The 25,341-nt window shown below is 42.4% G+C and overlaps 3 protein-coding genes across 7 annotated transcripts; 1 reads left to right on the forward strand and 2 right to left on the reverse strand.

Annotated features, from left to right (window-relative positions):
- The first annotated feature begins 110 nt into the window (after positions 1-110).
- LOC105672553 (folliculin-interacting protein 2) lies at positions 111-25,130 on the forward strand. Of its 4 annotated transcripts, none has more exons than XM_067360796.1 (16): positions 111-253; positions 15,300-15,521; positions 15,742-15,918; positions 16,197-16,374; positions 16,930-17,101; positions 19,748-19,952; positions 20,081-20,170; positions 20,251-20,330; positions 20,405-20,484; positions 20,822-20,941; positions 21,030-21,264; positions 21,531-21,860; positions 21,926-22,010; positions 22,258-23,597; positions 23,968-24,424; positions 24,519-25,130. In XM_067360796.1, the coding sequence occupies exons 3-16, from the start codon at positions 15,748-15,750 to the stop codon at positions 24,729-24,731; spliced, it is 3,756 nt and encodes a 1,251-aa protein (XP_067216897.1). In that variant the 5' UTR covers positions 111-253; positions 15,300-15,521; positions 15,742-15,747; the 3' UTR covers positions 24,732-25,130. The 4 variants fall into 4 exon arrangements, with proteins under 4 accessions (XP_067216897.1, XP_067216894.1, XP_067216900.1 ...); XM_067360793.1 differs by lacking the exon at positions 111-253 and adding an exon at positions 14,938-15,192 and having other exon boundaries at positions 15,774-15,918; XM_067360799.1 differs by lacking the exons at positions 111-253; positions 15,300-15,521; positions 15,742-15,918 and having other exon boundaries at positions 16,234-16,374; positions 16,925-17,101.
- LOC105672573 (uncharacterized) lies at positions 1,407-8,955 on the reverse strand. 2 transcript variants are annotated; one of them, XM_067360817.1, is made up of 8 exons: positions 7,577-8,955; positions 6,564-7,108; positions 6,138-6,282; positions 5,784-5,962; positions 5,461-5,607; positions 5,142-5,369; positions 2,237-2,428; positions 1,407-1,888 (listed from the first exon to the last, which is right to left on the reverse strand). In XM_067360817.1, exons 1-8 carry the CDS (start codon positions 7,764-7,766, stop codon positions 1,595-1,597), a joined length of 1,920 nt encoding a protein of 639 aa, XP_067216918.1. In that variant the 5' UTR covers positions 7,767-8,955; the 3' UTR covers positions 1,407-1,594. The 2 variants fall into 2 exon arrangements, with proteins under 2 accessions (XP_067216918.1, XP_012223031.1); XM_012367608.2 differs by lacking the exons at positions 1,407-1,888; positions 2,237-2,428 and having other exon boundaries at positions 2,459-5,369.
- Positions 9,101-15,028, reverse strand: LOC137001845 (uncharacterized). The gene is made up of 3 exons (XM_067361033.1): positions 14,695-15,028; positions 13,919-14,432; positions 9,101-13,623 (listed from the first exon to the last, which is right to left on the reverse strand). The coding sequence occupies exons 1-3, from the start codon at positions 15,026-15,028 to the stop codon at positions 13,515-13,517; spliced, it is 957 nt and encodes a 318-aa protein (XP_067217134.1). The 3' UTR covers positions 9,101-13,514.
- Positions 25,131-25,341: the final 211 nt, after the last annotated feature.

Here is a 25,341-nt window from a genome sequence, read left to right on the forward strand (position 1 = left end):
AGAACGCCGTTCGACTGGCCGCGCGACGCATCGCGAGTAGATATTTGAGCAGGACCGTTTCTTGTTTGCCATCGCGCACAGTTTCGGACGGCAACCGGTCGCGGATACGAGACGTCTCGCAACCCCATATCAGTTATTTGTGCTAGCAATTTCGTGTAGAGAACACGTAGCCACGATCGTCCTGATGCGACGTCGCCGGAGGCCAAGCGGAGCCATCTTTATTGAACGAAGGCGGCTGCCGAGGTTGTCGAAGGTAATTACAATTTTCAATGCGCGACTGAACCCACGATTATTTGCAAAAACACTGGCGTCGGTCCTTGAGACGAAAACTGCACGATGACATAAACCGCGCGAGATCTTTTCGAAAGTGCGGAGTTGTCGAAAACGAAAGTGTTGCAGAGTCCTTGAGAGAAGTATTTTATAATCCCGCTCGTTAAAAAGAAAGACATAAAAGAAAATCTTTAGGTCATATAACTGTCATATTATTGAATGTAAGCTTTCTATTAGGGACAGCGACAAATATGACTTCTTCAAATTTGAGGTTAATTGTTTTTAAAGCTAATAACACAAGCAAGAGATTAGATTTTTCTTCCTTAACTACCTGCGATTTTCATCAATACATCATATTTTTGTGTTTATTTACAACTTAAATTTTCTTTATATCTAAAATTAAACTAAAAATCATCCAAATGTCTTTCTCTAACACAAGCATCCTTTTCTTATCTATAGATGGTCTTCGGTATAGCATATATTGGTGCAATTAAGATACATCCATCTTGTCTCTCAATTCCTTTTGTACGAGTTGGAAATTACAGTCATACGACAAGGAAATTAAAAGATTTCCACAAAGAAAAGTTGCCGCCCGTTCGCTACACGGTGGCGTATCATAAACATTTTTTCCTTAGACATCCCGCGCAACCTGCAGCACTGCAGAGGCGTTTATGATACGGACATTTCTTGATTATTGCTACCTGCGGCTAGGTAAGATAGTTTCTAGACAGGAGTCGGAAGGTCTTGGGCATTCATTTACCGCGTTTGAAGGATGCCGCCGCAGTTACGATCGCTTTGATAAACAGCCCCAGCCTTTCGGCTTTTTGTTCGTTTATTTACAGACTGTACAACAGACTATACCTATCGAAAATTCTAAAAAAAGTTATTCATTTTAATCGTCGCGGCAGTAGCTTTTTAATAAAAAATATCTTTAACGGAGATCTTAAATTGTCCTTTAAAGTCAAGGATAAACAATAAGTGAACAATAAGGAAAATTAACATTAACTTACGCACGTGTGACTATTATAAAAAAATTTGTGATTTAATTTAGAAATTATTTATTACGCATTGATCCAAAATAATTTTCTTCAAGAAAAAGTCAACCTATACTAGAAAATAAAGAGCTGGGGTAAAATAAAGAGGGTAGAAGGAAAAAAACTGAGGTAAAATAATAAGAATGTCTAAGAATAAAAATGAGAGAATTTCTGGAAATTATATTTGCGTAAATCACTGTGTCAACTCAATACTTGTATAATAAATAAAATGTTTAAATATTTTGAAAAAATCGCTAGCTACTGACGAAAATATAAACTGTTAATAGTCTTCAATCCTTTCTCTCGCTAGATTCATGCGTGCTCGAACCAACGAGTAAATTCTGATCCCGATCAATCTTCAGATTGACAGCTTCGTTTCCGGATTCTCGCAACGCATCGCGATTTTCAGTTTCATCTGCGATGACATAATTTCGTCGTGCGCGATTGCTGATAATTCTTTCGCAGTCCACATTTTGATTATCAAGTAACGCTAACAATTCCATTGGATGTCCAACCGTCGCTTTCTGCCGAATTCTTTCTCTCTCGCTCGAATGATCCGAATAATCCAGTAAAGCTGCGCAAGTCTGCATCAATTTATCATAGATTCAATTAAAGTTTTCAAAACTCCGAATATATTTAAAAACGTAAGAATTAATATGTTATCTGAACATTAAATTATTTCAAAAGTAATTGCATACAAGTCGTATAATTTTACTTTGATGTATCTTTATATTTGATTTTTGTTTTACTTTTATTAAAAATTATCTAATAACGATTTTTATATAAATTTACAGATGTTTAAGCAATCAATATGTTCCGAATGCCTGCTTCAACGTATTCAATATTCTGCACACTAAATTTAACTGTTAATTTTATTCGAGATTATATTCAATTTTCGTAATATATTTATATATTCAAATCGATATTCTTACCATAAGTTCATCAGGAATCCTGGTTATAGCATGCCCGATTTGCGCGAGCCAACAACATTCGTTAGGCAAAATGCGCGATACTAGCCGTCCGTCCTCTCTGATTCCATGAATGGCATTATTTCCTAGGATATTTCGGGATGTTGATAGGAAAGGGAACAGCATGGGAGTCGTCAGATAGCTTTCCGGAATCAACTGGGAAAAATAAGACACACTAAAGACAAGTTTCATTTTTTTTTCTTTTTTACTGTCGCATAGACATCCGTTTATTCTTGTCATACTGCTCGCGATCGTCCCAATCGAATGACTTTTGTCGACCTCGTATCACAGGACAATTATACCACAAATGCCAATTTATCCTCGTAGATTCTTTTTTTTTTCATTTTGAAAGCACACATTGCGTCTTTAATATTTTTCCGGCATCGAAAGCTTGACATTTGTGGTAACTATTTTATGTAGAACGCTGTAGGTCTGTTGTAGGTCGGTTTGTTTTATCTCTTTTAGCTACCGTTGCTTATGATATTGTATCACACAGTGTATATTTACGTTCTTCTGATTAATTAAACAGTATTCCCCATTTATATATAGAGATTATTTGCATCCCCCTCAGCATGCACAGTACATCGACGCTAAGAAGATTTCCTTACGTCGCATATATTTTATCGATACCTAGTTCATATTTCTTCGATCTTCGTCCTACGGATATAACGTCATTTGCTCGTTATGATATTTATGCGCTCTTTGATTTGACAACCGTTTAAATATGTTCTGCAAGTCGTCATTACGTCCCGTTGCGGGAATAGAAGAGAGAGAGAGTGGAATATATTTTCAATTATATTAATATACTTTCATGTCACTATTCTGTAGAATATATTCCACATGTCGGAGCGGAAATGCGGCGTTTTGCATTCACTCGCGAGCGATCGCGCGAACAGAATGAGGGAAGTTCTTTTTTTTTTTTTTCTTTTTCTTTTACGCGACCATACGTAGGACGCAAGCGCGACGGTGAACGCGACATAAAAGTTTTTCGTTTTAATTTGGTCCCAGCATAGGTACAGGGTGTCCGACACAAATTTATCCCGATTTAACTGGTCGCTAGACTAGACGCAAGTTATAGATATCGGTCGCGTGTTAAGAACCTGCCTGCAAAACGTCAAATGCATTTCATTGAACCTGTTAAGACAGAACGGAAAATGTAAAATAAATTTCTGTACAAAATTAATGCATTAAAAAATAGATATAAATTAAGCTTAAATGCAAACTATATTTAAACGTAATTAAATATAATTTAAGCACCAGACTTAATTGGCAATTAGCATTAATTATCTCAGTTTCACTGGCAATTTTATATAGACATACAGAGGACAAAGTTAATTAAACGTTTAAACGTAGATTCTTAACACGAACCACCGTGCATCTCCCTTCGCAATTATTTTCCAGAAGCGGAAGAGCGTTTACCTGTCGGCTTCTTGGCTTCCTACGCTCGCAGGCGTTCACTTTTATTTGATCGTTTCTCCGCGCGGCAATACGTACTCATCTAAGGAATCTACTAAGTAACTTACTCTCTTCGTCGCGCATATTCGTTCCATCATTACACAAGTATAATATATATATATATTTATATATATTTATATATATATGTATAATCGCTCTCATCGGCGTGTATAACACCGACGACATCTAACAACAATGATGGAAGGGTGCCGATCGAGTGCGGATTCCGTCTCGGCGTGATCTCTTTTGATTATATCTTCCTTTTGGCATACGAGACGCGGTGTATCGTGCTGCTTTGATTCTCGATAAGGCGAGAGAACTCGACGAGAATCCCCGACGCGTCCTCGATCCTCTGAAAGGCACAATCTCGACGAACGTTCGCAGTTTGTCGGGACGTTTCGTACGCCAACATCGATCCCCGACAGCTTTCGCTAATCGATGCACTTGCATTCGTTACGCATGACGCGCGTGTCCTGCTTTTCCTTTCCGAGCGGGCGCTGTGGCTTCCGACAGAGGTTTTTGTCACGGAAACAAATCCAGAAATTGAAACCGGTGCAATCCCGAGCTCATTTCTGACGTTAGATATAGCGAATAAATGTGGAAATTATTTTCGTGCGTCTTCGGCGTAAAAAATCAAATATTTCGGGATTACAGTGGTTTTAATTTCTGGAGAAATTTCCTGCTGGCATATGCAACATGAAGTACGGGCAGTTTCTTGTCATCGAAAATTTGCTACACATCAAAACTACCAATGTTACACTTGCAACTTTTTTCTATCGGAAATGCAATATTGCCGTTCAACCTCGTCGCAATCTGTCACGCGCCGGAAAGCTACGGGAACCGTTTTTAGCCTAAAGACAAGGACAACTGTCCTACTGCAGTCGATCTGTAGCGGTATTTTCTGTATCAACGACATTTGTCGGTATCTCAATTAATTAACCTCAAAAATGCCGCTTGCATTGACGACACAGTGATAAACGTGACTCTTTGCCATCCAATCGTTCTCAAAATATAAAATTCCATAAATTTTCTGCAAATAATACCTCTTGATTCTTCTTAATAGCAAAGACACCGGCAAATGTTGCAAAGAGCTACATGTACCGCGACTGACTGCTTAAATTTCGCTACCTATAGCACCTACGTGTGGACTGTGCCAGCGCGGCGCCGTCGGCTGTCCACAATACGCGCCGCCGACGGCACCTTCGCCGATGGCGAACGTCGCCTGGCTATCCTCGGCGTCGAAGGTCCTGCTGCCGGCGCCGGTCGTGCTGGCCGCAGTGACTGCCGCCGCGGTCGCTAATGTATCGGTTATCGCCGCCGTGGTTGCAGTCGCAGCTGTTATAACCGCTGCAGTAGCAGCCGCCGTCGCGGCGGTGCCGTCTGCCGTTTCGAGCAGCGGACGCTCCCTACTTACGTCGGCGCCGTCGCCGCTGTCGCCGGCATCGCCGACGTCGCTCGTACCGCCGCTTTCGCCCACCATATTCACAAAGAACTCCGGCCTGGAGAACTTGCCGATCTCCGTGGAGCCGAAGGCCTGGTGGAAACCCGGAAGCGGCTGCTTCGACACGGGCTTCTTCTTCGGCTCGAATCGCTCGCTCGAGTGTCGGGACTCGCGCTCTTTCTCGCGAGAAGCCGCACCCTCCTGCGATGGTAAAATTAGCGCGTTTTTAAGACTTTATAACCCCCTAAAAGGGTAATCTAATAAATGGAATCCAATTTTACGGCTGCTTTACCGTGGAAGTTGGCACGAGTTTGTCCAGAGACATGCCGGCGGTGACGGTATTCGGTTCCCATCTAGTCCTGTCCTCCTCCTCGCGCCGATTCATCGTTGTCGTCGAGTCTATGACAGGATCCACCGCTGATTCCAGCAGCCTTGGCATCTACATACAATTCCCTTATTAATTCTCGGCAAATGTCAGATTGACGTAATAGCTTTGCGGCGACTTCCCGCTATCCTCCATCGTTATAATTTATGATCTATTTGTCATACGAAACTTCTGTATATTAGCGAATCACCCGAACAGTGATGCAACGGCTATTTGAATACGTTGAATACCTGATGCTCCGGTGGCGGATAAGATGCACGGATGCTATCGACATTCAATTTGCTCGGAGCATAACCCATCTGCGACCCGTCCTCCGAGAATGCACAGTGTCTAGTCGGCGTGCGATCACGTAAGAAAACCGCGTGTCGCGGGCCTCGAATCGCCGCGTTACGAGCCACGGTCGGGATATCTAAAATATCGTTTGAATATTTTATAAATTATTTTGCAAGACATTAGATCTTCATATTGATATATTTGTGTATTTTTTTCACGTACTATAAGAATATAATCAACCGTGTCAGATAAAATCGGTATCTCTTTAAAATTGCACGATGCACGGTGGAACAAAATGTCGTAAAACTTACGTGGTAATACGCCGTGACAAAATTGGCCCCACGGACCGTGTGCATGTCCATGCGCGTTTGTATTCTGGACATTCGGGTGAAGAATGCCGCCTATTTGCGGTGACGGATGAGGCGTCCTCGGATGTGGATGAGGGCTTGCGCTACTCTGCAACCAGAAATGTCAGGCGATTTTCGCAAACATGGTAATCCAGTCAGAAAACTGCTCATTCATATTTTATTACATAAAACGTATTTTACGTTTAGAATAACAAAGTTTTAAACACGCCTACTTTCTCTACGAAGAGCAAGATTACACATAAAAGAAAGCAAAAATTTTTTTGAAACGATCGAGTAGTAGAATTTTTATTTGTAAAATTAATGAGCGATATTAAGGAGTAGAAATCAAACGTTTTCTCAGTCGGCTCGAAGAATCATTCTCTATATTACTTGATAAGGATGCCATTTCTGGCTGTCGACGAAGTCGGCGTATTCCGCCGCGGTTTCTTGTCGGCGGATTTCTCTCTCTGCCGCTGCGATATCCGGCGAGTAGCCGTTGGAGGAAAACGCCGCCGCGACGCACTCGGCCGCCTGACTTCGCTGGTCCTTGGTGGGCTTATCAATGTCGCGTTGCTGCTGATGCATCGCGCCCATCGCTTGCAGCCTTTCGATCGGATCGCCGCACACGCTTCCGTACCATTCGCCGATTCGCGGCGAGTGCGCGGATTTCAGGCGATGCGCCTGAAACCAGGGCTCAGTCGCTTGATGGGGGCTCACGCTTGGACCCATGGGCACGGGTGTGCAATCGAAACGGTGATGCTGGCTCAAGAAACCGCCGGCCACCGATGCGGAAACGGCGGACCCGCCGCCGATCGCGGCCGTGCGCGCATTTGCGTTCGCGATTGCGTTCTGCAGGATCGACCGCCGCGACAGCTCGCGAGTCTGCTCGCGCATCGCCTTCCGTAGCCTCGCCTCCTTCGGATTGTACACGTAATCTGCAGAAACGTACACACACGATCGTTATTAACGCAGAAATGCAAAATGGCATGCTACTTTCACGCTATTTTCGAATATTTATAATATGCGTATAGATATTTGGGATGAAAACTATTAATATTGACAAACTTTTAAAAGTTGATCGAACGGAGCAAAACAAATTTGCTTAGGAATTATCCAAAATGTGTAAAATTTTCAATATTATATCTACAGTAAGAACATATAGTATGTAAAATCGTATAATTTTTCTTGTAATTAAATTATCTTTTATTGTTAAGAAAAATAATATTAAATTGTCAAGTTACATGTACATAATAATGTGCAGATTTTCGCTAGAATTTTATTCGGACTGTTTTACTGCAAAAATTTTGTTTTATTAAAATAAAATATTTTTCTAATATTTATGTTCAAAACATGACTGCAGGATTCATGATTTAAATCGCGACACGTTCTTGACGATGATCTACCTGTCGGATACATGGATGGTATCGCCCCGTTGTATCGAGCGTTAATGTCGATCGCGTTGGAGATCGGCGCGGCGTCATAGCCGGCGTACACTGTACTGCCATTGTCGTAACAAAAGTACTGCTGCTGCTGTTGCTGCTGATAAAAGTGACCACCTGCCGCGTAAGCTTCGATGTAATTGCAGCAGTCCATCTCGGCGACTTTGCGCGAGTGGACGCCGCGCGTTCAATTCTTCACGTATCGATCTAGATCGTCCCCCACTGCTCAGGCTACGTCCCTTCCGTTGCGCGAGACCCGAATCTATCTCGGCCGCATATGTCATAGAGAAACACAGACTGAACTATGACGTTTCGATCGATAAACGCACTTTGCAGTTTGTCTCTTGAGTCATTTATTTTCCCTCGACGTTCTCCAAAATTGCTACTAATGCTTTTCATGATAGCGTGCGAGTCATCAAATTCTCGTCAGTCGGACTGGACTGTCTAGCTTCTGAATCAATCTCGATATCAATTTACACATATATATATATTTTTTTTTCTTTTCCATATTTTTAAAATCCGACTAAAACGCACGCGTGTCGCATGAATATTCGATGAATTACACTCTCGCTAATTCACAGACGCACATTTTATGAATGTAAATACCGGTGAAATTTTCAGCGCACTCCTTGCCAACCCTGACGCGATTGGCAAACTTTCAAGTCCACGTCACGCGTTTTTCACGCGGGCCAAAACACCGACAATGGTCAACGCGCGGGAAATGAGCGAGACGCGCGAATCTTCACTGAATCGCGGTCTCCAAATGAGAGAACAAGAGAAAGAGAGAGAGAGAGAGAGAGAGAGAAAGAGGGAAAGTCCGATCGATATCTCGATTTCGCGGGTCCACGTCTCGCGCTTCTCTCGCGAATGTAAACACCGCCCGCGCCGGATGACGACGCGCGTGCGACCGCGCAGTGCACCGGCGTTGTTGCTTCTCGTTTCCTCGCTCCGGAGACGAAAGCAGAGTGCGAGCGCGGAATTACCGCCGGCCCCTTCACCCTCGCTGCGAGGTCGCCGGACGCTTACGTGGGAGGAGGACAGCGCGATTGTCGGAGGATGCGTCGGCAAGCGTTCGATCGGGCCTCCCGCATTCCGACGGGAAGACCCAGTGTTCGCGGCTCCATCGCCGCTACCGGCGACGTCGATCTCGTTGTCGTCGTCGTCATGATTATTATCAGGATTATATCGTGGAAAGGATCGTCAGCCGGATCAATAACCGATCGTTGTCCAATTACGGTCGATCGTCCGCGTGTTCGTACGCGATCCGGCGTGTGCGGCGGGCCACGCCATGCTCGCTGCAGCCGCGGCGAGATCGATGACAGAAGCTGCGCTCCTGCTGCACCTGCTGCACGTCCTTCGCGTCTTTTCTCTCTGACGAACGAGTACGTCCTTCTCTTCCGTCGTGCCTTCGTTTATACAGCGTACTCCTACGCGACAAATTCGGTCCTCGCGGTTTTAATTTTCTTAGAATCAATTTTGATCGATAAATTATTTTTTTTTTTTTTTTGAGAAGAATTAATATTTTGTTGGACGATTCGGCGATAAGATGGGACGCAAAATTGTCGGGAAACTTTTCGATGTCACTCGGTTTACGCCCGCTTTAATTTGCCGTCGCTCTTGTTAATTAGTCACTTGACCTAGTCCACGCGACGCATCGATCAGTCAGTTCTAGGCGGTTCTTCCGTTTAATTTCTGCGCGTTTTTTCTCCCCGTGCAACGTCCCCTTTCTAAATGATCGTAATCGATTTTAAAGACACCGAATACTCCTTTTTCTCTCTTACATGTACCACTTATCTCTCCGATACATTTATCTACGTTACTATCACAACGATTTCACGCGCTTGCGTCTATTTACTCTAGGAATGAATGAACGATCGCACTCGGCCGAGTTTGCGTTTTTCGGAGCATTTCCGCGCGATCGTTCACGCAATTGCAATTGCAATGCAACCCTCGTTTTGGCACGCACAACGACCTATTTACTCGTTTATTTCTCACGTCGTCGTCTGATACCGTGTCGCGCTGCTTACTACTCGCGCGCGGACAGAGAGGAGAACGAACGTACGAACGATCAGGCGGGCGGACACGCGCGCGCGCGTGCCGCAAGCGGGAACGGCGGGCCGCACACGGGGAGACCCGCGTTCTACCCTCGCGGTGCACTCCGGTCGCACTGATTTCACCCGGCGGTAGCGGTGGTAGCAGTGGCGGCGGCGGCAGCGGCGGCGGCGGCGGCGGCGGCGGCGGCGGCGGCGGCGGCGGCGCCGCGACGAATTTACGTGCGTTTCGTCATCGACGAGCCGGAGTGGCGCGAAAGGGGGTGGACGAGCGTGGAGGGCGCTTTCCCCACTCTCTCTCTCGTCGCGAGGTGTGTCGGAGCAGGTGGAAGAGGCAGTGGCGGATTTATCGATAAACGGTCGTCTAGGACCCCGTAGAATCCCGAATTATCCTGTGCACTTGTAATTGTCCATTTTTTTTAGAAGTTTACAGTTATATATATTTCGCACGTATTTTTAAATCGTACACGCGTTAATAATAATAATCTGCAAATGACGTAAATGACATTTAAAATTTTTAATATGATTATAAGCTGTAATTAAGAAGATTCGCTTTAATTATGTATATTATAGGGTTGTTGGAATATATTGTTTCGCTTAGGGTGCTTTAAACTTTAAATCCGTTACTGAAGGGTGGTGGGAAAAGAGACGAAGAGTGCCGAGAGCAGAATTTTCCTCTTCTCTTCCACCGTCGTTGCCTTCTTCATCGGCTTCGAGCCGGAGTCCTTGTGCTATGGCTCCCTCGCATCGACGCAGTTTCGCAAGTGGCGTTCTCACCAACGAGTCGATAATTCATCTCTCTCTCTCTCTCTCTCTCTAGCGTTCTCTCGCCGGTTGCTGGATTTGAGGGAGCATCGCGACGGATCCGACTAGAACGCGGAGAATCGGCCTCGGTGCGCTTCCAGAACGGTCGAAGAGGATTAACTCGACCGAAAGAGCTATATTGCATTAGTCGGGCAGGTGCTTCGGCAAATGTGTCTTCCTGGTTCAATGTCTGTTTCGTCGCGAGAAATCATACTCGATTCGTTTCACGCAACTCTCTAATTATTCTCGTTTCTATTAATCCGACGAACAAGCTCGTACTCGACTCCCCGCTTTATCCGCGCGAGCAATTACGCGCGCGTCGGCGGTGCGGGCGCGACGATGCGTTTCGTTGCGTGCGCGACCGATTAATCGCGTCGCCGCGCGCGCGCGCGCGCGCTGCCGTCGATTAAATATTCTCCTATTAACGTCCGCTGATCTCACCGGCGCGCACCGAGGGCGAGATCCATGCATCGGCGAGCGAGACCACCCGGTTTCTCCCTCTTTCGCGCGCTTTCGCCCTTCCTCTCTCATTCCTCTTTTCCCTCGCATCCCTCTCTCTGCCATCGGCATGTCGGTGGATCGATGACCGGCGATCAGCCCGGTGCACACACCGCGACACTCCTCCGCGTACCATCGGCTCGTTCGTGCCGCCTGGATGCAGGGGCCTCGACATTTTGACGGCTTCTCTCGGCGCGACCTACTGCGCGCCAGACCCCCTCTCGCGCCTCCCCCTCGGCACCCTTTCACCTACCTCTTCCACCTAGCCACTCTTCCATCCCCGGTGCACGCGCGCAGATACACGTGAATTCGGTCGACGCGCCGCCGATGCTCGACGGCGCAGGGCGCATCGATGCGGTCCCGCCGCTTTCCCGGTGATCTTAATTGACCACTCGGGGACGCCCGGCCCCCGATAGAAATTAGCATCGATTACATTATCGGCGGACGGTTGAAAATGAGGACGGGGAAAACTGCGCCGGAGCCAGTTGTGAGTGGATATTTCGGAACCGAGATGTGATGAAATGTTACAATAGAGTACGCGGAAACTAAACAAATTTAATTTAACATTATTGCAGTAAGCTGCGAAGTAATAAAAATTCAAGAAGCAAGCTGTCGAGAAAAAATACGATCAAACATTAATTTTTAATTTAATTTGCGTTATATTAGAATGTAGTTAATTAATATTATATGTACTGCTCATTTAAATGCCAAAGTAAAATGATTTTATAGACGTATAGTTATTTAATATGAAACAATAACATAATAGAGTTGAAATTTATTTAAACTTTATGCTGAATTTTTTATATATATCTTTTGAAAAATTCAAACTGTTACACAATGTTTTATTTTTAGCGAGTATTAATTACGTGATTAACAAAGCATTACGTAGAAGCAAATCGTATTGTGCAAAAAATAAAATTACAAGTTTCTATTCTTGTAATTTACGTTTTAAATGTCCGCTAACCGCGTCTGTCGGTGAAACGGCAATTTGCGGTTTGCTCGAAGAAGCGAAGGATCCATCTGAACAGTACCGGCTGTGAGAGACACGGACAAAAATAATACGTATCGATCTAACGGGTTAACTATCTTCACTATCCCTCCAGCGACGCAGCTGTATAATCGGTTTAAAAAAATTGGTCACTTAAACTACTTTCTCGATAGCTTTTCCTTAAGAAAAATTTAGAACAGAAAAATACAAACACATACCTGCGTATCTTTTATTCTTTTGGCCGTAAAAAATGTTCAATTGAGAAAAAGTTGCGGTTTACAAAATTTCAAAGAGCAATTTTAATTAAATTAAATTTTAATTTAAGAAACTGTATTTTTTGCCAAAATTTGTTATAATGGCAATTTTCGCGAAACGTCGACGAGAAAAACGGATAATTGCCGAAGAAGGGAAAAGGCACGTGAAATCGACCGAAAGTCGGAAGCTAGGCGGCACCGTCGGCGACGAGCACACGCGGCGGGCGTGCGACGTTTCTCTCGCGCACGAATGCTCCGCAGCAACGCGGGATATACGAAGCGTAATCGCTCGCTCGCTCGCTCGCTCGCTCGCTCACTCGCTCGGCCTCTCGGGGTGGGTGTAGGTAGGTAGGTAGAGTCGGCGGGGGGTCGTGTATCGGGCAGGTTCCTAGAGTCGCGTCGCAATCAATACCTCCGGTCCCTCTCGCCGCCGTTCCCACCCGCGCGTTCTCCCCGCGTCACTCACCCGAGAATATTTCTCTCCGCTCGCCACCCTGTACCTCGACCCGCAAAACTCGCATCCTCCCTCGTGTCTACCCTCTCGCCGCCGTCGCGAGGATTGCTCACGCTCGTCGTCGCCGTCGCCGTCGTCGTCAACGGCGGCGGCGACCTACAATCGCGTCTTCGACATCTTCGATACCGCCTTTTTTTGCTTCTCCGATTAATATGGACCCCATGAGCTTTAATGAAAATTGACGCTTCAGTTATGACGCTCTATACAAGTCAAGAAGATGATAAGGAATTGTCCGATGATTGATCGATTCATCTTAATCGTATTAATTAGTGGTGGCAATAATAAATACAAATAGTATTTTTGTTTTGATACGAACAACATCACGTTGCGGAAACGTGACGTGATGGGACCAGATGATTCGCACAGTTGAATCAAGAACGATCGGGGGTGAGTTGTCAGTGCCGAGGTTGGCTTCCCGCTTTTCGTCGGCTGATAACGCGCGCCGACTTATCGCCGGCGATCGATATTATCTAATCCAGCCGGGCTATTTATAGACCGTGGCCCGACACTTCGGGACGTCGCGTTCACGCGGCGCAAAAGTAACAGGATTTTCTAATTTAAGCGACCTGTGCCGGCTCACGGTAGCCCGCAACACATTCCGGGCGTTTTTATCGAAATATTTTTCCTCTCTCGCCTGGATTCGCGCTATCCTTCACATCGGCCTGTCCTCGCGAGGATGCAATAACCCGTCACCTATTTGCGGAGCGCGCGTCATGCGCGTTCGGATAAATCGGAAAACTTTGACGGGGATTCGCGTGTAAATAGGGTCACGTTGAAGAAAAATTTTATTTCCTCAGGACATACCAGGATATTTCCTCTTATGCTCCTTGTCCACTTCACGCGCCAGTGCAAAATATTTTTCTTTCACGTCCTTCGACATGTTTTTCCAGAAGATACCTAGCCTAAAGTGATTAAGGAACAAAGCATTTTATTTTCAAAATACAATAGCAAAATATTTAAAAAGGTTATAATTTCACATAAATTTTATTTTTGAGAAAAATATATTACTGTAAAAAATAAGGCTAAACATTCATATTTTAATGTCTGAAATAACAAATAAAAAAATTTGCGATTTACAGAAACATTTGGTTAAATTTTACCTTTTACTTTTTCAAATTTAAGATTTAAAATAAAAAAATTCTTTGTCTAATTATTGAAATCGACATGATAGACATGTTTTTTTTAAGAAGAACTAGCCTGACACTGATGTCTTTATTGGACTCTCGTGGATTTTCAGCGGCGATCTTTCTTCGCCATTCATTGGCGAAAAGCATAAAAGCGTTTGCCGGCCTCGGGATCTTGCGTTTAACTCCGCCCGCCGTCGCCGCATCCGCGAGTCTGCCGCCGTCGATGCATAACAACGTCGGGATGCCGGCGCTTTTGCATCTCGGCGATCGATTCGCCCGTGTCCGCTGCTGTTGCTGCGGAAAAATCTTGTCCGCCTCGCGGTTGCCACGCGATAGCTTCGTCTCGCCGGGCACGCGCTTTTCTCTCGCATTCTTCTTATCGTCGTCATCATCATTCTTGAAATTTTTATCCGCGAGAGAACGTATGGAGGAAGTAACAATGTCATCATTAAGTTTCCTCTTTTTCAAATGCTCAGCGGAAGAGAATGGCTTTGTTTCCGCCGTTGATACCACGACGATGACTTTTCCGCGGTCAATGCAGTCGGCAGTGCAGCGCTTTTCTTCTCGAATTTTATTTCCTTCATCTACGCACAATTTTATTAACTTTTCAATTATACACATTTAACATTAATATTGTTAAAACGTTATTATTTGTTAAATTTTTTTCCACACACGACAAAATTGTTAAAATTTTACAGCATTGTTACGTTTAAATGCTTTGGATATTTTGAGGACATTTCTTACGCGAATGTTTCATATATTGCGCTATTCAACGCGCATTTGGTCGACAGGCGTATTATCATATCATGAAATATTTAGAAGCCAAACTCGGCTTCGCGTGCTTACCTTTTTCGGTAAAACTCGAGACACGTTCGCGAGTCTCCATAATAAAAATCTGACTTTCCTCTGGAAACGGCCGATCGTTGTACAGATTTATATTGTTATGCGCGTTTAATAATGCACCTGAGTCTCTTGATAATGGCGAAACGTGACACGCGAATGTAGGCACTCTTCCGTTGTCGTCGGCATCGCATCGGTTGTTGAAAACATGTAACGATGCGCCGATCGTCGTATTTCTGAGCTTTCTGTCATCTAATGACACGCGACGCCATGAAGGAAATAAAAGACACTCGCCGCAATGCTTGATTAAGTAAATGTCATTATTTGAAAAGACTTGCATAATTTCTTACCACCGCTGCTTTTCGGCATGCCTTCTCAAGCTTCAAAGACAGATCTCAATATAGATACATCGCTTAATAGATGCGCGTGCATTAATCGCAACGTAAATTATTACAAAGTATTGTCAGTAAGCAGGAATTGTAATGATATAGAAATTAAAGAGGCGTAAGAATAATCTTTTTTTAATAAGAATATGACCTCTACATAAATGTGGTGGTAAAGAGAGGAGAAATATGTCTTCTAATAAAATAGCGCGGTTATTTTTTTTTCAGATACCGACGATGCGCTACACGATACAACCCCGCGCGGCAAAAGAACGGAGGCGCCGAGGCGATTTTCGCCTTAGCAGCTGAAGCGTACGACGTGCTCTCAGATCCTCTTAGAAGGGCCGTGTATGATCAATACGGCGAAGAGGGTCTTAAAAATGGTGTGCCGAGACCAGAAGGATTTGTGAAGCCTTACGTTTATCACGGCGAGCCAATGCGAACTTTTAGGTGAAATCAAAAGTTTTTTATTCATTCCATTGAATCGCGCATTTATTTAATTTTATTGTGGCTTTATGATTAAAGTAAAATATTTAAGAAATTTCTTTTCTTGGAAGTAGCGCATTTTAAAAAATATATATTTATTATGCGTTTGGTAGATTGGACTTCTAAAATTAAGTTACTCAGTTGTTGATTCTTTACAAAGGATCTTTAAATTCCGGTATTTTAGAAGCTAATGCCCATCACGAATTTTCTCATCAGAGAATTTTTTGCGGCTGAAAGTCCGTACAACGATCTCCTGAATATTCTAACAGAGCCTCAACCTCTGCTCGAATTTCCCAAGAGTCGGAGCATAAAACAGAAGGAAAAGCCCTTGATCAAGACCTTGTATCTAACTCTTTCGGAGGTATACAACTGACTTATATCGGTTAATTATTTTTTTCATACTTCGGTTCTTCGGGTTTGGTTTTTTATTTTAAAATTCTTCAAAAATTGCAAGTTGCTTGCAAACAATTAATTTTCCTCGAAGGAATTTTATTGTGCAATCTAAAATTTCAAATTTTGTAAAAAATAATGAAAATTAAATTAAACACGAATTAAATATGCAATATATTCTTGAAACAACGGCGCTATGAAAAACGAAATAATCGCACTTTAAACAGCCTTCAAAAAATTTCATCGTAGATATTTTTCGGCGGAATAAAGAAAATGAAGATTCAAAGGTTGGTCTTAATCGGCGACGATAAGTCGACGACGGTGCCGATGGAGAAGATCTTGACGATACCCATTAAGCCGGGAATTCCAACGGGTATCAGAATAGTATTTCCAGAAGAGGGTGATCAGGGAGCTATGAAGATACCCGGTAAGCCCCTACATCGACTTCTTGATCTCCCCTTGAACTCGATTTTATGATAGTAACACTGCTGTCCGTCGCCTGATCATTACAATAATTGCTATAATAAAACAGATGGATTCTTTCTTTGTTCGCTAAAGTGGTTTACTCGCATGTTACCGCAATTTTTCACTTTTATTCTAATTGTAAAAATAAGCAATTGTCTCAGTATCAAAAACACGATATTGATACGCAATAATTTCTTACTTACGGCAGAAGTTTATAATAGAAAATACACCAAAATATTCTCTTCACGGTTTGAATTAATTTTTACATTGCAGAGATAAATTTTATTGTTCCATAATTTATAAAAAAAAAGTATTAATCATAGTTTTAACATTTTGTTCATTCTGTCAACATAAGTTGCCGAAAATATATTACGATGAGAATTCGTAATTGCTGATCAAACGAGATGATCAATTTACGGTCATATGACAATGCGGGCGTCCCGCAGAATAAGGGTTAAAGATTAATCGTAGCGAGGTAGGGTGATATCTTCACTAAGTCCAAGACACGTCAGCGTAGCGGATGTTATCTTCGTCACGGAGGATCGGCCTCACGAAACGTTCCGGCGGGAAGGCTCGGACTTGCACATGACGGTCGATATCTTTCTAAGGGAGGCGCTGACCGGAACGGTGATCACGGTTAACACCGTCGACGACAGAACTCTTCGGATCCCGATAACGTCGATTGTTACGTACGAAAATCTCTTTTTTTTTTATGAAAGCTAATATTACAAAACTGCATCCTGTTCCTTCTGTTTCAACAAAACGCGTTTTGTTGCATTTATATATTTCTCGCAAATTAATTATATTTGCTCTATAGCGAAAAATTATTTGAATAGTAATTTTGCATAAAAATAGCATGTAAGTATGTTAGATAAGATTTTATCAATGTTGATTTATTTTAATATTATTCAATTCCATTTATTTTGTCTTTATTCGAAATTGAGATTATACAACTGATTGTGTGTGTCATTTAAATCTCTCCTGACCTTTTCCAGACCAGATTACACGAAACGCATACCAGGCGAGGGTATGCCCTTTCCTGCAAATCCGAAGCAAAAGGGTGATCTGATATTAAAGTTTAACATCGAGTTTCCGATTTATCTGCCGTTATCCAACAAGAATCAAATTAAAAAAGCTTTCGAGGAGTTTTGTACAAGCATCGAGCGTGACGAGTACACTCTCATATTAACCAATAAAATGCGCAGAAATATCGACGATAACGTTCCATTTCGACGTGGCGATCGATTGGAATTTATATGTGAAACGTGATTTCGAAAATATCTCTTGTAAGATATTTTACGCGTTATTTGACATGCATATCGTATTCGATGTCGTAAATTTTTCGACATTGTAAACTCTACGAGAAATTATGTAAGAATGAAATCTGCTCGAAAATTGTCACCTTTGCGTGCAATTAATTATTTCATTGCAATGCGTAATTAATATTTATAGCTGAACTATTATAAAATGTAAATTATTTTAGACTTGTTATACAATTATTTTCTATGGTAATGTTCAAATGCAAATGTAGACGGTGGTCAAAACAATGTACGACACAGAAAAGTATTAAGTCATTCTTACATGTGTAAATTTAATTTTATATAACATTACATTAATGTTTTATGCATTTATTCTATAAATATTTATGCGCCTGCTTTATCCAAATGTGAAGCAGTTTTGTTGAAGAAAAATTATTTACATGATCGTAAATTGTAGAAGTAGTTCACATGGATCTCGGCTTCTGACGTCATAAGCCAAAATAGCTGATGCTGATATCACTGACCCTTAAATGTGTGATGTGAGCACATCAATATCAACGGACCCGTCGCGCTTTCAAAGCGACCGCTCACTTCTGCATAATGCAACGGGTGTCCCCATCTTACGGTGATCTACCGATGATCTAGCAGTTTTCTGTCGGTACTCCATGATCTATCTCGATCTCTCGCGAGATCTATAATTTCTCGCAGGGAAAAATCTGTATGTGAGAAAATTCATGCAACGGACATTGAAAAATTCTGAAATAATTCCAATGAAAATAACACGAATAAGTCCCCTCTTTTAAAGCGACGCTTAGTAAGAATAGCGGCCGGAAAGCGGCCTCGACCATCAGCCAGCGAGGCTGAGCTATTATCTCGGGCAATCATATGACTCCTCCGCACGTGACTTTATTTACAGTTGACTTTATACTCATGCGAACATGTATGGTGCAGTTACCGCGTGACATGATAGACCGCGAGACACGAGTCTGACGAGAGCAATGCGGTAACTATATAGACGTACGGGGCCGTGGCTTTGATGATGCCGTTGCTCGACAAGTTGCTGCCGTCGAGAAAGAGTAGTGACAGTGCCGAGAGCCCAGTGTCCGGTGCGCGAACAGCTGTGAACGATGGGTGAGCAAGAGATCGGCGTGGCTCCATTTCGGAGCGCGTTTTCCTTATCGCTCGATATTCATAGATGTTCCAAAACGGCTCGCACAGCGTTCGCTGCTGTTATGATAATATTTCTCGTACTGCTGCATTAATCTTTTACATAATTTCATTCCGTGATAACATTGAGAAAGAAGAAGTGCTACGTTTTGAGAAAAAATGGAACAACGAATTTTTTCCTCTGTCGCGCGCGCGCGGCGAGATAAAAATGACAATTGCGTTGAAGGAAAAATTATCAACGACTGATGGAGAACTTGAAATTATTTCGGATAGTCTGATACTTGAGCTGGTTCCTAACCTACTTCACTATTCTTACTCCTCACTTGGCTCCATTCTCTCGTGTCAGCGGCTGTTTTACCAACGCAACTTTGTGGCGGCAGCGCGTCGCGTCTACAACGCGCTTCGAGGCCTTTCCATTCGAGAAAGATATGAAAGCTTTATCGGATTTTACTATACAGGCTGATTCAATTTTTACGTTATAAAATAATTACCGGCTTTTGTTGCGCAATTTTTTAATTTTTGTTTTTAATTTTTCAGATATTTTTTATTTTAATTTAATTCAATCTTTTTTTTTATTACAATTCAATATATACACAGATTGCAACAAATTATTATTTAAATTAATGATACATTGTTACAGAAAAACTGTAACTTAATATAAAATTGTATATACACAGTGTACTGTAACGTAATTATTTAAAATATTTATGTTATTTTATTTTCATTATAAATTAATGTCGAGTTATTTTCGAAAATTAAATTTAATTCAAGAATAAAAGTACATTGCTACAGTAAATGGAATGCAATAATATAATAAATTCATACATTTATTAACTATATTACCTTATTTATCTAGCGTATAAATGAAAAAGTTTTTAAGTAAAAATGTGCATTTTGTGACGTTATTAGAGACTCCGTGTTGCATCTTGGAGCGAATCAAGTGCGGATTTTGCTATTTCGAGAATGCGAATGGCGCGGTAGGAAAGTTCTCTTCGATTCGATGACGGTGCAAAAGCACCGAAGTAAAAGCGAAACCGTGTGCACAGCGGTGAACAACAATGCGGAGGGAAAGTGCGAGGCGTCCTTTAACATAGGAACCACTCGCGATTTCGAGGTAATCGAATTTTGCACGCTAATGGCCATTATATAAAGCTTTTATCAAAATTACGTTATTGGCACTTATATTTTTAGTCTATAAATATTGAATATTGCTGAAGAAATGTAGCATTTATAATTTGTTAGCGAGATAAGACGATCGAGAATGATGTGAGCTTGCTAAGCGAAATGGTATTCGGTACAGTGGCAATGACGTACAGGGGATCATCGTTCAAGGTAAATCAATTTTAAAATAATCGCGTTTAAATCTTATCGCAATGTATACAAATGTATTTCATATTGATTTATTTTCGAAGGTTCATTCGATGAGTTCTCCGCCGTGCATTATGTGTACAAAAATTTTTCCTATGACAGAACACAACACATGCAAATCAAAGTGAGCTATTTTTGATTTTTTTTTTCAAAAACATTTACATCAAATTTTTGATGTATTTTTTTATTATATTACAGTGAAAGAGTTTCGGATGAAGGACTAGGACGATCTATGCACATGGATTCTGTCTCCAGCAACACTAATATGCGATCTCTTTGTAAGTATATCGACATTATTTTTGTTTGTTTCGAGAGATTTGTACATTGAAATACAAAATAAAACAAATAAAAATTAACCCTTTCAGCTTCTCAATTAAATTAAATACATTTTGCAAGAAAAAGAAATCTAAAAAAAGACTTTGCATATCATTTATGACTGATTAAATTACGTTGCTCAAACTATTGCGACATATATTTATTTTACACTTTGGCGATTGAACTATTTAATTATAAAGAATAAAAATAATTAATTAAAAACATTGAAAATGCTACAAGTAGTTGGAAGGGTTGTTAAAGATAGCGTCAGAATAAATTCTGATTAGGTCTCCATCGCAGTCTCCCGGCCAAGCTCTGGCAATCTGTCGGGCACCGATTTGCACGCCGGTCCACGGAAGAATTCAACGTGTTCGAGTATTGGCAGCGGCTGGGACATAGACATAACTCCGCCGACGGGCAGTAAGTTCACGCCAACGAATAGAGCGATTCATTGCCGGGCAAGACGGAGTATGTTCGTAGCTCACGTCGTAACGCGATGCTGATCCAGGTTTGCAATCGTTGGAGAGCAATGGATCGTCCGGCATCGGCAGCCTCACCAGCTTACGTAGAAGATGGCTGAGAGCAGTCTCGACCTCTCTCGGACGATCGGATTCCGACGACGTATTCGGGATGCAGCACTGGATCGAGAACGGAAGTGACGGGCGGTGCGATGGTCACGCGAAGCGTCACAAGACCAGGCTGGGTTTGACGATATTGGTGCGATTGACTCCGGGCCACGAAAGGTACAGAGCTATCTACCTCTTCGATAAAAACAAAAAATATATTTGTAAAAGATGAAGAAAGAGTAATCTAAAAATATATCTAAATATTTTTGCTAATTATTAAGAAAAGATAAAAAATAATTGTATATGATTGGAAAAATTGAAGGGAAAATTGGACATTAAGATTGTTAATCTCCGTTTTACAGCATATATAAAAAGATACACAAATTTTTTTGACACTGTAAAAAATAAATAACTATTAGATGAAAAATATTTGTGATTCACAGCCAGATGCAGACGCGCCTTTTAGAACACATGGCTCTGGTGGAAGGGATGTTGGATCGTTTGCGATACTTCTGCATCGAGAGCAGCAGCATCAATGGTTCAAATTGCAAGGGAATGCAACTGGCGGATAAGATGTGTAAGGCGACGTCTCGATTTGTTGTTTCGCCGTTGCACATACTTCTCAACGCCGACGTTGGCAATCGCACTCCTCTGCTATGGCACGAGGTTCTACTTAACTCCGTGACAGTGAAAGAGAAGACTAATACCTTGCACCGGAGTTTGCAACAGATGTGTCAGTTATTCGACGAGCTTGACACGAAGTCAACAAATTTGTAAGTGCAAGATTATAGATCTCGGACTGAGCGAGTGTCCCGATACTCATTTTAATATCTTTCAGCTTCCTAAGCACCGTGGTGACCGCTGTGTTGACATATCATCTCGGTTGGGTGTATACCGTGCTATCTCCGCATGATCGGCAGATGGTGAGCTTAGAAAATTATATAAAAGAGAAAGTTTCAAAATAGATAAAATATATGAAATTATATCGGATTAATTTTATTGCAAGCAAAAAAATCACACAAAACCAAACTAAACGGCCAGTAGAACGAAAAAAAGGTCGTCTATAATCGATGGAATAAAATTAATAAAATTTTTTAAACATTTATTAAAGACTATTATTTTGCGCGAGAATTTATTAAAACTTTTTCAATGCTTAATTTTTCCTTTCAGATCGAGAAGCTGGGCAGCTGGTATTCTTGCAATCCGCTGTGGGCGCAGCTTGGTGATCTGTACGGCGCGTTAGGCAACCCCGTGAAAGTGGCGCATACCGTAGTCGCGGGCGATTCCCGGAAAAGCGATCTAATTAATTCCGTGCTGTCGTTTCTGTCTTACTTTATTCGCAGCGGACTAATACGGAAGCACCGGGAGTACCGTTGCTCGTTACAGCAAGACGTGCAAAAAGCGACGAACATGCTGGAGCAGGCTCGCAGCAAGCGGCCGTACCTGTTCAACAACAAAAGGCCGACGTGCAATGATCGAGACGTCTCGATCCGCAGACGCGAATCGCGCGTTTTATTATCACGCAAGCCGACGCAATCGCCCGATGCCGGAAACGGTGGTGTTAACGAGCCGCGATGCGCTCCGCAATATCCCGCGGAACGGCCAAGGATCTCGCGATCCGTCAGCCCTCTGAAGCGTAGCGGCACCATGAAAGCCGGCCTTGACGCACTCATGACGAAATCGACCGAGGCGTCGATAGATTTCAAACTTCCGACGAAGGAATCTTCACCGCGCGAAAGTCACGAGAGCGAGAAATACGGGCAGGACAATCGATCGACTGAGAACGGCGAGAAGAATTTTGTGCCGGGCAAGGTGAAGATAATTGTCAGCGAAATCGATTCGCAGGAGGGTGTCACGCCGAAGGGTTATCAGCCGCAAAATTACTCGCAGTATCCCCTGCGAAGTTTTGAGAAGAAGCTGAACGCGCGCGATGCCGACGAGAGTCTCGCGAGCGGAAAGACCGAGCTGCATTCTCAATTAGACAATCACGTGGATCCGCTTAAAATGTACTACAACAGACCCGAATTGCCGCTCGACTTGAATCGCGGATTCGCCGATGAGCTTAAGGAATCGCAGGTCTTTTTCACTCTCGGAGGGGAAGATAAATTCGCGAAGCTGCCGTCGAGACCACGGCTCGGCAACAACTGTCAGTGCTCCCACACGTTCACGAGGGTGCCGAGTACGTCCGCGCAGCTCCCGGAAGGTGTGCTGCGAAAAATCATTCAGCGAAACTTCCCTGAATCGTCGAAAAGCATACAGCCACCTCCGGGAACGGCGTCCGGTATGGGCGCGCGGTCCATAGGCTTCTGTTTGAAGTGCAACGGTCAGGGATACGCGGCATCGCAGAATTACGACGGTAGCAAACAGGTGCTGGAAACGCCGACGAACGCGACGGAGGTGTTGCGTACGTGTGGAAGTTCCGAGGGGGGTAGAAGCACAAGACTGTCACGGTCGAATAGTCTTGAGGCTCTAATGGAAGCCAATAGCGTTGTGGAATTGCCGATGCCAAAGTGAGTCTATTATTGATACACTCACATTAATAACACAAATTTGCTTCTTTAATTTTGTTATTGTAAAATAAACTTTAAATTGGTTTTAAGTGCCCATCGATATGATTATGACTGAAGCAAATTCCTCATATTTGGGAACAAATTTATTTCTTTAAATCGTATTAGAATGGTATCAATACTTTCAATATTAAAAAAAATCTTTGTATTAATTTAAAGCTTCTTCTTGTGATAAAAAATTAAATTAAATTAATGAAAAGTTATGAAACCAATTTTTATATCATCATAATAAAATCGCTTTTCATTTTAACTCTACTGATTTTTGTTGAAAAAAAAAAATCTTTATTTTAATTAAACGTGACTACTGTTACAGGTCGAGAAAAGTTTCACCAAGCAAAGCTGGTTTAATCAAAGAAATGGGTTTCACGAAGACCCTCTTGCGAAATAAAATGACGAATGACGAGGCAAACGTTTTAGATACAAGTTATACTTGGGGCTTGGTATTACAAGGTGTGACCAAGAAAAAGAAGAGGAGAAAAAAGAAGAAGACTTCGGAGGGCGAGAGAGACAATACCGAGGCTGAACCGGAAGAAAAGTGGTGGTCGTGTATGCGGGAGGAAGTTATGGCCAGTGCTCGATTCCCGACGATCGATCAACCAGTCGCAGAAGCGCTCTGTGTGCTGGCCGACTTAGACACATGGCATGTCGGGATCTTGTCGAACAACGCGCCCTGCCAAAATCCACCCTTACCAGTCGGAATGTCGCGCTTAGTGTCGAATATGTTGGAATCTTTCGCCTATGTTTGGCGAAAATATCGCTCCGTTACTCACGTAAGTCCCTTTCCCAACAATTTAATTAATTCTTTATTTGTTTTTATAATCTTTTTCATAAATTGATAAATTTTACATGAAACTGATATTTTAGTGTATAGCAATTCTGGAGGCCAAACTGAGAGAACTGTGGCTGAGAAGCGAAGCTTTGGCAGGGATGATGATGTCCGTGAAAGAGTGCGACGCCAATATAAACAATTTAACCGACGCTCTTGATCTCGATGCAGCCGATATACCGCTCTTGCTCGCGGTCGCGACGACTCATTCTCCGGAAATAGCGCAACGATTTGGTCTTACGCTAACTTAGATATCTACTCGATTGTTCATACTGATTTCTATCTTTACGTTTTTCCATTAACAGGTACTTCTGAGTGACGTATCAATATGTGTAATTGATATTTAGATCGAAAGAAAACAATGATCTTTCGTCGAATACATAGTGCAATATTATGATTAAAATTATGAATAAATATAATAATACATATCTAATTGTAACTTAAATTATCAGAACAAAATATTAAGATTGACTTACGTATTCAACGCTATTACTCGTTTTACTTTTGTAGCGAATTGCGTAATATTCGTACGTACAATTTCAAGTGCGCGGTTGATTCTAACTAATGTAATATGTATTGTCTGTATTTGGTTTTTTACACGATGCTTGCAATTCTACACTCGATCAATAAAATCTGGGTGAGCTTTTTAATCTTGTATTTCCTAACAATTTCTCAATATTATAATTTTGTATCAATTATTTTATATTTAAATAAATTATTCACACACACACACACACACGCGCGCGCGCGCGCGCGCACGTCTGAGATGCGAATCAAATATTACAGATATACACATATGTAAAGATGAGCTTTAATAAAACGAATTTATCCGTTTACTATCGATATCGTCAAGTGATAACG

The sequence above is a fragment of the Linepithema humile genome, chromosome 1 (assembly GCF_040581485.1).
Source record: "Linepithema humile isolate Giens D197 chromosome 1, Lhum_UNIL_v1.0, whole genome shotgun sequence".
NCBI classification, from domain to species: domain Eukaryota; kingdom Metazoa; phylum Arthropoda; class Insecta; order Hymenoptera; family Formicidae; genus Linepithema; species Linepithema humile.

Coding starts and splice junctions, on each gene's coding strand:
- LOC137001845 (XM_067361033.1), bottom strand. CDS start 15,028: ATGCAAGTCTTTTCAAATAATGACATTTACTTAATCAAGCATTGCGGC. Junction 14,433..14,694: donor CTCGAGTTTTACCGAAAAAG/GTAAGCACGCGA, acceptor AATTGTGCGTAG/ATGAAGGAAATAAAATTCGA. Junction 13,624..13,918: donor AATAAAGACATCAGTGTCAG/GCTAGTTCTTCT, acceptor TAATCACTTTAG/GCTAGGTATCTTCTGGAAAA.
- LOC105672553 (XM_067360793.1), top strand. CDS start 15,056: ATGCCTTCTCAAGCTTCAAAGACAGATCTCAATATAGATACATCGCTT. Junction 15,522..15,773: donor GAGCCAATGCGAACTTTTAG/GTGAAATCAAAA, acceptor TTTTCTCATCAG/AGAATTTTTTGCGGCTGAAA. Junction 16,375..16,929: donor GGGAGCTATGAAGATACCCG/GTAAGCCCCTAC, acceptor ACGTCAGCGTAG/CGGATGTTATCTTCGTCACG.
- LOC105672573 (XM_067360817.1), bottom strand. CDS start 7,766: ATGGACTGCTGCAATTACATCGAAGCTTACGCGGCAGGTGGTCACTTT. Junction 5,963..6,137: donor TTGTCACGGCGTATTACCAC/GTAAGTTTTACG, acceptor ACGATATTTTAG/ATATCCCGACCGTGGCTCGT. Junction 5,608..5,783: donor ATCCGCCACCGGAGCATCAG/GTATTCAACGTA, acceptor AATTGTATGTAG/ATGCCAAGGCTGCTGGAATC.